This window comes from Sceloporus undulatus, chromosome 5 (assembly GCF_019175285.1).
Source record: "Sceloporus undulatus isolate JIND9_A2432 ecotype Alabama chromosome 5, SceUnd_v1.1, whole genome shotgun sequence".
Lineage (NCBI taxonomy): Eukaryota > Metazoa > Chordata > Lepidosauria > Squamata > Phrynosomatidae > Sceloporus > Sceloporus undulatus.
In genome coordinates, this window is record NC_056526.1 from 57,001,706 (window position 1) to 57,014,208 (window position 12,503).

The window sequence follows — 12,503 nt, forward strand, 5'->3', positions numbered from 1 at the left end:
TTCTTTCCAAGAGCTTATTGCTTTTAAAGGCAAGAATCTGAACATAATGAGGGGCTAGCTTGTCCTGGGATATGGGGTAACATGAACAGCTTTGCACCTGCATACATTCAGGCTGAATGTCTGAACAGGGTTTATAGTTCACTTAAAATTGGTATGTGATTCAATAATGAAGCTATCTTTCTTTACCTATGAAAAAGTATGTTTGATTTTACTCACACTAAGCAGAAAATCAGGAATTAGTTAATTTGCAACAAGCTGATAAAAAGGCAACAGCAGTTCTTTTTTTTTCTCCTGAAGACTAAACAGAATAATGTTCACATCAAATGGTATGTCTTGCCAGTTAGCAGTAAGTTTTATAATCTCTGATAAAGAAGCATTATTATGCAGTCACAAGCACTAAAGAAAAGATATATCAATGTTTCATAATGGTATTTTTTATTCATGGAACTCAAAGCAATAGGTATAGTTACTATCATCAATTCACTTAGAATTATGATCAGTTTTCAATTTGCACCAATGTAAAATCCATCAGTGATTCTTCTTTCTGCAATGGCACATTCGTTTTATCAATGATTTTGATAAAGTCAAAAAGAAGTGGCAAGTAACAACACAGTTACTTTATCTACCAGTGCAACACAGAATTTCTTTTTATCTAAGTCAACAAATGCTTATCATGTAAACAAACAGTATGTTTTCTAAACATTTTCTAACCAATACTGTGGTGAGATTTCACATAAGGCTCAGCAAATTACAAGAGGAGCATGTCTATTAACTCTCAAGGATAACGGGGGGTGGGTCTATTTTTCCTTCTTTTTTTATAAACAGAGCACTATGCTATTAAAAGAAAAAGAAAAGACAATTGTATTTAAACTATGAAAATAATCTTTATTTTAAAAAACTTTTAATAGTGAAATGTCATATGCTGAATCTCTCTCGCATACACATTCTCACTCTCCTACCTTTGGAGCCTTGTTATATGCCATCACCTCATATGTTAACAATTTAATTACAAGAACAGAGTTTAATTCCAGTCCCAGAGCAAATATAAGCTATATCTCTTTAGACTGATCATCATCCTCAAGTTTCTTGATTTCATTTTTCAAGCAGTTGATAGTTTCACGACTTGCTTTTAATCTTTCTTTAAGTTCAGCAATCTCAAAACTGGTTTTTTTCTTGGCAGCTTCTAGCTTCTCTCGGGTTTTTACCTCTACATTAACAACTGCAAGGAAAAAGGTATACAGCATTTATTACCAGTCATAATCACTCCAAAGCATATATGAATATTTAGGAAAAGATCACTATCCCATTTCATCTACCGTAATTTTCATGCATTGAAAGACATTAAGATGTGTACACAGATACTGTATTTAACAAGCTTGATTTCTGATTTGAAATTCAATTCTAGGTGGAGCTTAAGAATTGTATGTTAAGAAGCTAGAATTTATGTTAACACACATGACACAACATTCTGCACTAGACTGTTTTTAATTTTGCTAGGATGCTGCCATATGATCTGTGTATAGGAAAGGTTTTCTTATACAGTAAGCCCTTGGGATCCATTCAGGTTTGATTTCAGGACACCCGTGAATACCAAAATCCATGGATTCACAAGTCCCATTGCTTACAACAGTGTAAGAAAATGGTTTCTATTATATAAAATTGCAAAATCAAAGTTTGCTTTTTCGATGTTTAAAAAAATGTATTTTCAAACCATAGATGGTTAGATTCATGGATGAAGAATCTGTGGATACGGAGGGCAAACTGTACTGCATTTCAAGACTGATCAGAATGCACAGCTATTTTCTGCAGGTTGATTGACCTCTATCTGCACTAACAGAGGTGGAAACCAGATGGGGTTTCATGCAAATTATAGCCATCACAAAAATAAATTTAAATAACAGTAAATTCTTCTTTCAAACTATATTTAATATAAATTATAAAGAATCTTGTAAAGTTGTGTGCCTAGGCTTCCATCCTCAAAAATAGTATTTAAAAATCAAAGTCTAATTCAACAAAACTTTGCATGTAATTGTGGCATTCAACACTTACACTCGGTTTCATGCTTATAAGCACCAAGCGTTAACTGACGCGATGTGGTCAACAGCTGCTGCATCATAGCAGTTGGATCCTGAAAAATCTAATGAAGAAAAAGTAATGAATTTCTCAAGCTAAGATAAACACATTTTCTTTGATGCTTTGTTTTCTTACCATCTCATCATAAAATTCAGAAACTACAGTTTTCTTCCCCAAGATTGCATTAGTATCAGATTGAAACAGCTTCAAAAGATGATACAAGGTCACCTGTGCAAGAAAAAAGATCTGTTTACTACAAACTACAAAATCTATGCTACAAGATAATTCAATATTTTAACTTTCTGCATATCAAGACAAGTTTTAATACTAAAAGCATAGTATCACAGAAAAACTAGTTATCTAGTCTTATATATTCAAGCGTTATATTTGTCCATGTGCGTTTCTAATTTCTAAATTTGGTTTCAAAGCACAAACATCAGTTTTGCTGTGAGATTCAACATTTTAAAAACCATGGCAAGTTACAGACCGCCTGTTTGGGGCGGCCTGTAACTGGTCCTTTCCCCGCTGTATCGGGGCCTCAGCTGCCATAACGGCAGCCTCTGAGGCCCCGATCCGCCGCTTTCCAGGCTGCGGGGAAGCAACAAAAGGCCGCTTCCCCACGGCCTGGAAAGGGGTGTCCTTGGGGCTTCATGCCCCAAGGACACCCGGTGGCTGCAGGCCCCTTTCTCATTTGTGTCACTGGTGCAGCCATGTAGAGGCTGCGCCAGCGATGCAAATCCTGGAAGGAGCTCCAAAACAGAGCTCCTTCCGAGGCTGCAGAAAGGGTGCCCCAGGCACCCTCGCACAGCCCCACTACGTCACTTCCGCACTGCCCCTTTTAGAGGCGGCGCAGTCATGACGTAGTCATGGCGGCGCCCATGTGTATAGGGCACTGCCATTTTCTACGCGCTCTGTGCGTATTAGGGTTAGGGGTGTCAGGAAGTGACGCCCCATCCTAACCCTAATACGTGCTCCATGCGTACTTTGTGCACATCTATAACGCGCCCATGTTTTGTAATAAACACTGTTATATATATATATATATATATATGGTCTCTCTGCACTTACACTATTGCTATACTGGTTTAACATAAAGCAATGGAGAGATTAATGGCTGAAACCAGAATATCCCTGCCATCAGAGATGTAGTTACACTGGGGAGGGGGAGAATGAGGGCATAGTCCTTCAAACAAAAATTCTGCCTCCCAGATTCAATTTTTCTTCTGTCCCCTTCAGTTTCTAGCATTAGAGGAAAGCACAGAAAATGTTCACACATAGAGCTCTTGTATTTGCTACATTCACATTTCCTTTGTAATTTTATCTGCCCCTTTTTCTTTGGATGCCTAAAATGCATTTCTAAATGGTCAACTCAGTTTTAAGTTATTGCAATATTAGAAATTTGGGGACAGAAGGAAAATTTCATTAGGGGGAATAGAATTATCATTGGGAGTCCAACACCCTCATTTCCGCCACAGCAACACCCCCACCACCCATTAACAAAAGGGATTAAGATCCACCTGTGCTTCCTGTTGAAGAAAGGTGATTTTCAACTATTCTTCCCTTCCTCTCGCCATATTTCCTTTTCCACGCAATTTACATACTGGAAGATCCAACAGCCATTTGGAACAGGTTTTCTGGATCCTGAAGGGGGAAGGAAGAGAGGGCAAAAACCACCCCACTCCTCCAGCAGGATCATACCAGAAACAAAGTTCTGTTCACAAGAAACTAGGGATCCAATCCAAAAGAACTGAGCTACATCAAGACAGTGTTCAGAAAGCCATAGTTCATTGCGCAAATCAGGTAAACCTAAGTACACTAGTGATGCCCAGCAAATAAACAGATATCAAAATTGGTACACTGGGCTGTTACTATGGGTTTAAAATGAAGAATTTCAGCAGACCCAGTTTCTCTCACTGTAACAGAGAAACTGTACAGCACGGCATGAGTGCAGGAATAAGGGTAGGCTGAGATGGTGTATGGAAGTGGTCTAGAGCATGCAACCTGGGAGCACTGTGAAGCAGCCACCAGCACCATTGCTTGCCATACAGTTTTTCCATTTGAGCATACATGCACATGAGTGGCTAGCTGCACCGTTGACTGATCATACCATTGAGTTGTCAAACACCCCATGATGCAAAAGTAGAACAAACATGGCAGGTCGCCAATAATGCAATGGATGTAATTAAAACATACACAAACAAGACAGTCCAATGGAGGTATGGGGTGAAGGGGGGGAGTGGGCATGTGTGTATGGCCTCCATGATTATTCTTTGCCAATGTGTCACTGGGTGCACAATCATTGCATGGGTGGTGAACCACTCATGCGACTGTGTGGCTAGCCACACAGGGTATCCAATGGGAAGGCAGCTGGGCAGGAAGAGAGAGGCAATTGCCAGTCCCAGATGGTGTGTTTGTGCGATGATGGGCATGCATGGTGGGGAGGTGGGAAAAAAGAGGAGTGGCTTGATATGGCATAGTGCAGACTGCCTGTGTTTGGTTCGCCATGGGAGCGGGTTGTGCAGATAGACTTGTCTCCAACCAGTTTTGGAAAAACCAAGATCAGCTTGGTTTTCCCTGTCAGCTCAGCCCCAAAGGCACGCTTCCGAAATGATTCCAGCAAAGCATGTAGGAGCCAACATGTAATCAATACGAAACACCAACATAATAATTAGATATGAAAAACAGGACTTTATTATTTGTGGTGGAAAGATTACTTACAGGCCTTTCATTAGGGTCGATAAAAAATATCTTGATGATGATTTCAAATTCACCCCACCCTGTTTCAGTGATTTCGTATGGTGGTTTAGTTACAACTAAAATAGAAAAAAAGAAGAAAGAATGCAAACCACACAGTCTTTGAAAAGCGAAGAAAATTTGTACCTACTAAATAAAATAAACAGATCACATTTAACCATACCTCTCAGTGGATTACCATAGCTTTCATGTAACTTAAACTGGATTTTCTTTACGTAAGCAGACATATCCTAGAACAAATACAGCCAACACTTACTTACACATTCAGAAATACATTTTATACTCCTTCATTGTCCCCTTCTAGTCTGTTCTCTCTGCAGCCTACCAGATTGGTTTAGACTATTAGCTGTTGTTAAACTGTGGCTTCTTGCAATATTTGTGGGACCTGTAATTTTCCCCCAAGAAGCTTTCTGAAATAAACTTCCAAGGCTGAGTAAATTTACTAAGAAATGAAGTGTGTTCAACCTAAAGATAGCAACGAAAGGGGATTCCCCAAAGGTCAATTGCTTCAGGTCACCATTTTCCCCAGGTTATCCCAGTAAGTTTTTTAAATATAACTATCATTTGTTTACTGTATAGTTTCTGTTTTTGGAAACAGCACTTATGCTTACCTTAGATAAATCTGTATAATATTGTACGTTTTTAGGATAGGGTTAAAATATTATTTTATATTTTCCTCCTTTTTACATACCTCATTTCTATAAGGTTTAACATAAACTGTCCATTGATGTGTGTGTCCATCTTCTTCTCGTTTCTTCCCAAAATAGCGTGCAACATTCCCATACACTATAGGCTTCACAATAGTTACACCCTTCAGAAAGATTTTTAAAAGACACACAAAATAATTTTCAGGAAATGGTCACTTTTCAGATGAGCAAGTTTTCTATCACTCACATAGAATTATAGTAAGGTTCATTTTTCCCCTATGTGTGTGTGTGTGTATATGTGTGTACACACACACACACACACACACACACACATAATTTCCACATAAATACATGTGCAATTATCAAAAGACTTATATCTCATCCTCAGTGACAGGACCTCAGGGAAATGAATATTTAAAACCAATTTAAACAATTTAAATTAAATGAAAACAAAGGTAATTTAAGTGGACTAAAACATTTATTTTAAACTGAACCTTCTCCCTGTCAGATTAGCTCTCATTTGAATTTTTACAAATAAGCAGCTACAATTCTGGGCCTATTTTGTTTTGTTTAAGGAATTCAAAACTGCCCAAGTCATGAAGAGTTTATCACACTAGCAAGATCCCATGGGCAAAATGGATTTAAATGCAATTTAACGTGAAGAAAACCCAGAAATGCCTGAAGTTTATCACACAACCTCTCAGTTAACATGAAATAGTGTGAAGTTAAACCACAGTTAAGGGTGGAGAAAACTGGCAGCTTTTTACTTTTGGAACATCCTGAAAATAAAAAGCTGCCGGTTTTCTCCACTTTAAATGCGGTTTAACTTCGCGTTTTTTCATTTTGGGAGCAATTCGGTGTGATAAATTCCCCAACTTTGCAAGTTTTGTTTAAATTCGAATTTAATTTAAATCATGTTTAACTCCTGTTTGTCTGTGGGATCACACTAGTGTGATAAAGCTCATAGACACACCTGCAACAAACTAAATAAAATGTCAGTTTATGATTAACTTTAGTCCAATGAGTTCAAGGAGTTTACTTTATATAATATGATTATTTAGATTCAACCCAAGTTTTCAATCTCTCTTCCTGAATTCTAATGAGAATAGATTTTAGAACTTCTAGTTAATTACATCTTCCAAAATCCACAAAATAATAAGATACATATTTGAACCTGCCTTCTGGTAGTTGTTAAATATGCATTGTTATTGCCGAGCCAATATGGTTGTAACCAGTGCTTTGAAGGGACATATTTATTATTCATAATTATTTATTTCACTTGTATGTTCCACCTTTCTCTCACAATGGGATCCACGAGGGAATACATGTGCCAGGATTTGAATATACAAAATAAACCACTGGGACTTGGATGTTATGGAAGAAGAACTGGGCTGCCAAGGCTCAGAGGCTTAATGCACTCCATCTCAAAAAAGGACACCTCAGGACTGCAATGTAGCAGTGCAATCCTTTCTTATTATTATGCGCCTTTGAAGTAGTTTCGAATTCATGGCGATTCTGAGGAAAACCTATCAGGGGATTTATTTTGGCAAGTTTTCTTCAGAGAAGGTTTGCCTTTGCCTTCCTCAAAGGTTGAGAGAGTGTGTCTTGAGCAAAGCCACCCAGTAGGTTTCCATGGCTGAGTGGATATTCAGACTCTGTTCTCCAGAACCACAATCCAATGCTCAAACCACTACACCAAGCTGGTTCTTGCAATCCTATATAGGTGCCTATATAGTGTGGAGAACAGATGGATTAGCTTAGCAACAATCATGAGCCAGCTGCCCTCAGCCAATGAGATGCTGGCAGGGAGAGATTGAAAGCTCAGCTGTGACAATTAAGAACTTCGGATAGGGTTTGGCTTTCAGAGCAAGAGGGTCTTGCTATGTCCAGAGAGGGACAGTTATACGTAAAGCCCAGAAGGGAGGGACATATAGGGTCCAGTGTTGAGGGACTCCTTACACACAGAACTTCCAGAGAGGGAGTTGCTGCGGGGTCATATCCTGAGGGATATTTAGCCTTGGCGGCTGGTATAAGTTTAAGAAAGAAACCTAAAGTGAAGGACAGTGTGAGAGTCCTGGTGGATATAAATTTGTTGATTACAGGAGAGAGTGGGGAGAAGTTAACTAAATCTATAACTGAATAAAACTAAGAAAACAATATCTGTAAAATAACACACATAAATATTTGTTATTTTCAGATATTGTTTTCTTATTGATACCATATCAATAACCAAAAATACTGTTTAAACCTTCTTGTAAATAAAGTTTTATTTGTTTGATTCAAGGAGGACTTGTCTGGACTTGAGTTAATGCCATGCTACTCACATTACAAAACTCGGGTGGCAGAAGTGGGATTAGAAAACCCCATAGGGCTGCCATCTTAAGGAGAAGAAATGAGGTGAAGGAGTGTTGTCTTCACATATTTTGGTGGCAGCTTGACATCATAGGAGTGGATTGTGGTGGGTGCGCATCATATAAATTTGGTGGCAGCAGTGGGATAAAAAGGCCCAGGGTGCTGTCATCAGTGAAACTTAGTTGTGTGTGTCACAGTCCTTCACCTCAAACGCCAGCGAAGGTGGAGGGACCTCTGTATAAAGTAAAAATAAGTATGTGTAACACTGTAGAAATAAAGCAGTTTGACACTACTTTGCCATGACTCTATCCCATGGGATCCTGGGATTTGCAGTTTGGTCTGAGAGCTTGGGTGCGATGGGAGGCAGTGTGGTGTAGTGGTCTGAGCGTTAGACTACGGTCAAAAACGAACCACAGAAATAATCCAGTTTGAGATCGCTTTAACTGCGCTGGCGAAGTGCTAGGGAATCCAGGGAACTGTAGTTTATTAGAGCTCTCTAACAGAGGCTAAACATCCCACAAAACCACACTTCCCAGAATTCCCTAGCATTGAACCAGGGCAGTTAAAGACGTCTCAAGCTGATTGTTTCTGCGACGTGGTGCATCCTAGACCAGGGTTCAAATCCTGGCTCAGCCATGAAAAACCCACTGGCTGACTTTGGACAAGTCACACCTTCTCAGAGGATGGCCATGGTTAATATGTTCTCTCTAGGAATATCTGGGTCCTCCAGTGCAACTCTATGGTCAACTTTAACTCAACATTGCACTGAAAGACCTAGAGATTATTCCTAGAGAGACCACTCTACTAGGCCTTTGTAGCTCCTCCAATGTCTGTTGGACGTTGGCCTCAGAGTTGCTCTGGAGGACCTAGAGATTCCTAGAGAGGCGTCCTCTCAGGTAAAAACATGGTGTTCCTTTGTAATGTGCAGCTTTTCCATATTCACGGGGGTCTTGTGCCTCTAACCCTGATGAATATGGAGGGACAAGTGTATTTATTAGCTTGCTGTATGTATAACCTCTCTTCAGCCAGAAAGGCTCTCAGGGCGGCTTAGAGATAGTTAATTAGACATCTCTCAGGTTTACAATCTAAAAAGGACATGGCCCAAAAGGAGGAGGCAATGGCAGGGATATGATAGGTTCCCCTCAGGCTCAGGGTAGAACTTGGAAACGGAGCCCCGCCCACCTCGGGGACCTCCCTGGCTGTCACTCAAAAGTGACCGTTAGGACCAACGGGGGCGCGCGCGCGCGCCTCCCCGCCCCTCCCACTCCGTCGAGTGCGCGTGCGCGAGCAACCCCGCCCCTCCCCTTTCTCTCTCTCTCTCTCTCTCGCTCGCGCTGTGGCACCTTCACTCTCCCGCCGGAGTCAGGCCCGAACTCAGCCATTCTCTTGAACATATTGCACCGGAAAGGCAGGCTCCTCGCGCCGCTCGAGGGGCAGCAAGGCCCAGCTGCTCAGGGGGAAGCCTCCGCCATCGGCCCTCTCGCCTTACCAGGCACCCGTACAGTCGCCGCCGCCGCCGCTCCTCTCTCCACGCGGTTATTCCCGCTCTCCGTGGCTCCCATCCCCGCCAGGGCTATCGCCCGTACCCACCCACTCCTCACCCACCCAACTGCTTCCGGGTCAGGAAAGTTCAGTGTAGCAGCCGCCACGACGCATGCGCACTACAGGCTTAAAGCGCCATTTTGAACCGTCATGGTGCTCTCCCGAGGAATCTTGGGAGTTGTAGTTTGATGGTGACAACCGAGCTCTCTCGGCAGACCAGGCTAAGTTAGTGGCCGGACGCCTTCGAGTCGACTTAGGGCGAGCCTATTGTGAACCAGTTTTCCTCCTCAGAGGGGGCTGGCCTTTGCTCTCCTCCGAGGCTGAGAAAGTGTGACTTGCGCAGGGTCACCCAGTGGGCCTCCATGGCTGCGCAGGGACTTGAGCCCTGGTCTCCAGAGAACCCTAGTCTAGCTCTCAAATAGTCACTACAGCACACCGGTGGATAAGGAAGCCCTATGGACGAGTGGCCTTCTTCGTGTCCCTTGTAGAGAGGCCTTCACTGAAAGAAACTGGCAGCATGGGCTTTCCTAGGCTGCAGTCTGCTTCCTCAGAGAGTGCGCTCCGACCCTGCTTAGTTTCCTAGACCAGACGGGATCTGGGGCCTTTAAGGGCACTTTTTAGGGCCTGGAATTTAGGCTTTTCTTTGGATGTCTGTGTATCTAATTCCTGAAATCAAGTTTTAAGTTGCTGCAATGGCAGAAATGTTGAAAGTGAAGGAAAATGTCATGGGCAAGGACTTACACCTTTACTCCCTTCCTTGCCCAAATATCTCTCTGTGAGAGGGTAGTCGCCCCACCTAAATCTGCAAAACTCTTTGAGCCCAGATTGGTGTTGCAAAACATGGTGCAAGGCATCCAGCTAAACATAGGCTGCATCTGCACTGCAGAAGGAATCCAGCTCAAGAGTGTTGCAACTGCCCTGGCTCAGTGCTAGGAAATCTGGGAAGTGTAGCTTTATCATGGCACCAGAGCTCTATGACAGTGGCGGCTCAATGTCTCTCAAAACTAGTTGCCAGAATCCCCTAGCACTGGGCCAGGGCACTTAAAGCAGTCTCAAACGGGATTATTTCTGCCATGTGGATGCAGCCCAAGTCTGTGTTATGTCTCTCTATGTCTACTTCAAAGGACAGTGTTGTTGTCCTGTGCCTTCCAGTTGTTCACAATTTATGGCAGCCCTATCACATACATTACGAACTCAAAGGGGCAGAAATGCAACTAGAAGAATAAAGCCATGCAGCCCAGCTGTGTCAGCCACTCTTTCAAACAGCTGTGCAATTGAAAGATATGGGGAAGCTATTCCATATACAGGTGGACCAGGCCAACATACTCTCCCACGATCCCGATGTGGCAGGAAGACCCCTATTAAATCCTTTTGCCCACTTTTTCAGCTGCTTTTCTCTCCTCCCTTGTGTCCTGACTTCTGCTGCTGCAAACCAAGTGCCAGAGTAGTTTTGTGGTGACGTCCTTCCCAGTAATCATAAAAATCATCATTTTAAAACCCATGAAAAATAGCCTATAAAACGATCTGTTAAAATAGTATTTAGTAAAACATAGTTTCCAGAACAGTTATGTGTATGTGTGCATGAGTAACTGAATTTTGCCAATGACCATAGTTAAATCTTTTTTTTTACAAAATCAACTTTGTTGTTACAGTGAATGCAAGTACAACAACATAATCAAACAACAAAGGATGATAAAGTATCAACTTGTAAAATGGCTATTTTTTAAAAAAATTAAGACTTGTGAAACCCAAAATGTATATGTATGGTGGAGTTCAGAAGCTAGCACTTAAGCGTTACAAATATATATAATGGGATCTTCTTTGATGGGGAAAGTATGCAAATTGTTGGTGATATGTATCCACAGATTCAAGCAGCCACAGCTTGAAAATATTCTCTCTCACTCACATACACCAATAAGCAAAGCTTTATTTTACCATTTTATGTAAGGGGCACCACTAGGCCACTGCATTTAGTGGCATTTGAGCATCCACATATTTTGGTGTCCATGGGAGGGACTGGACACCAAGGATGAGATTCTAAATGTGATAGAGAAGTTTAAAAAAGCCAAATAATGTACTGCACAGAGAAAGGCACAAAAGCTAATGTGTAGCCACTGATATCGGTGATTCCCTTTTGTCCGCCTGATGCAGCTGTACAATTCAAATCTACTTTGAGGGACAGCTGTACATGTAAAACAGTAACATATCAGAGCTTCTACGCAGCAGTTGCCATTCACAAGGTTAGAAATAAACACTATCAAAATAGGCAGACCTAATGTTACATTTTCCACTTTTCAGTGTCAAGGTAATTTGGTCCCCATTTCATTTCAAGAATAAATTGATAGCTTATGTTTTACAGGCCTTTAGTTCTTCATTTCAGGCGTATACAGTAGGCCCTCCGTATCTGCTGAGTTGCCATTAATGGATTCCAGCATCTGCGCATGGCAAGCTGGTGGTGGGGCGTCGGAGGAGGAAGAGGCAGTGGCAGCAGGGAAGAGGAGGCGGCGGCCTCCAGGGGGTCATCTCAGCCGGGGAGGGGCTTCTCCTCCCACTCAAAGCCTACCTCACCTTCCTCTCCTCCTCTTCCTCTGTTGCCCAGCAGACATGGCAAGGCCTGGAGGGTCAGGAAGCAGAGCCTCAGCAGGGCCAGAACCAAAAGAGACCATGAGGTCATCCGGCTGGGCCCCAGAACCTCCCTCTGGGAAGTTGCACTCTGGAGCACCATCCTTGGACCTTCCTACCTTGCAAGTCTTCCAGCCCCAAGGGATGCCCAAGGCTCATGGTTCCCATCACCCCCATAAGGCCTGGACAAGCCCCTCTGACCACTCATTGGTCATGCGCTGTGGGAGGGACATATGGAGTCGGAGGGGCTCGTTTAGGCCTCATGGTGGTGGGAACCACAAGCCTTGGGTGTCTCTTGGAGTGCTACTTTCTGGGGGGAGGCTCTGGGGTCTAGCTGGATGACTGGCCAGTCCCTTTCGGCTCCAGCCCTGCTGAGGTTCCTCCACCTCACCTCCCAGCCTCATCATGCCCATTGGGTGACAGAAGAAGGAAGAGGAGGAGAGGAAGGTGAGGTAGGTTTTGGATGGCTGGTGAGGCAAAGTGCCATTGTCCCCCATGGTGGCGCGGCCATGC

At 42.6% G+C, this 12,503-nt stretch overlaps 1 protein-coding gene across 1 annotated transcript; it reads right to left on the reverse strand.

Annotated features, from left to right (window-relative positions):
* Positions 1-416: 416 nt before the first annotated feature.
* On the reverse strand, positions 417-9,428 carry YEATS4 (YEATS domain containing 4). Its single transcript, XM_042469931.1, has 7 exons — positions 9,170-9,428; positions 5,519-5,638; positions 4,991-5,057; positions 4,792-4,886; positions 2,209-2,301; positions 2,050-2,137; positions 417-1,219 (listed from the first exon to the last, which is right to left on the reverse strand). Exons 1-7 carry the CDS (start codon positions 9,218-9,220, stop codon positions 1,050-1,052), a joined length of 684 nt encoding a protein of 227 aa, XP_042325865.1. The 5' UTR covers positions 9,221-9,428; the 3' UTR covers positions 417-1,049.
* Positions 9,429-12,503: the final 3,075 nt, after the last annotated feature.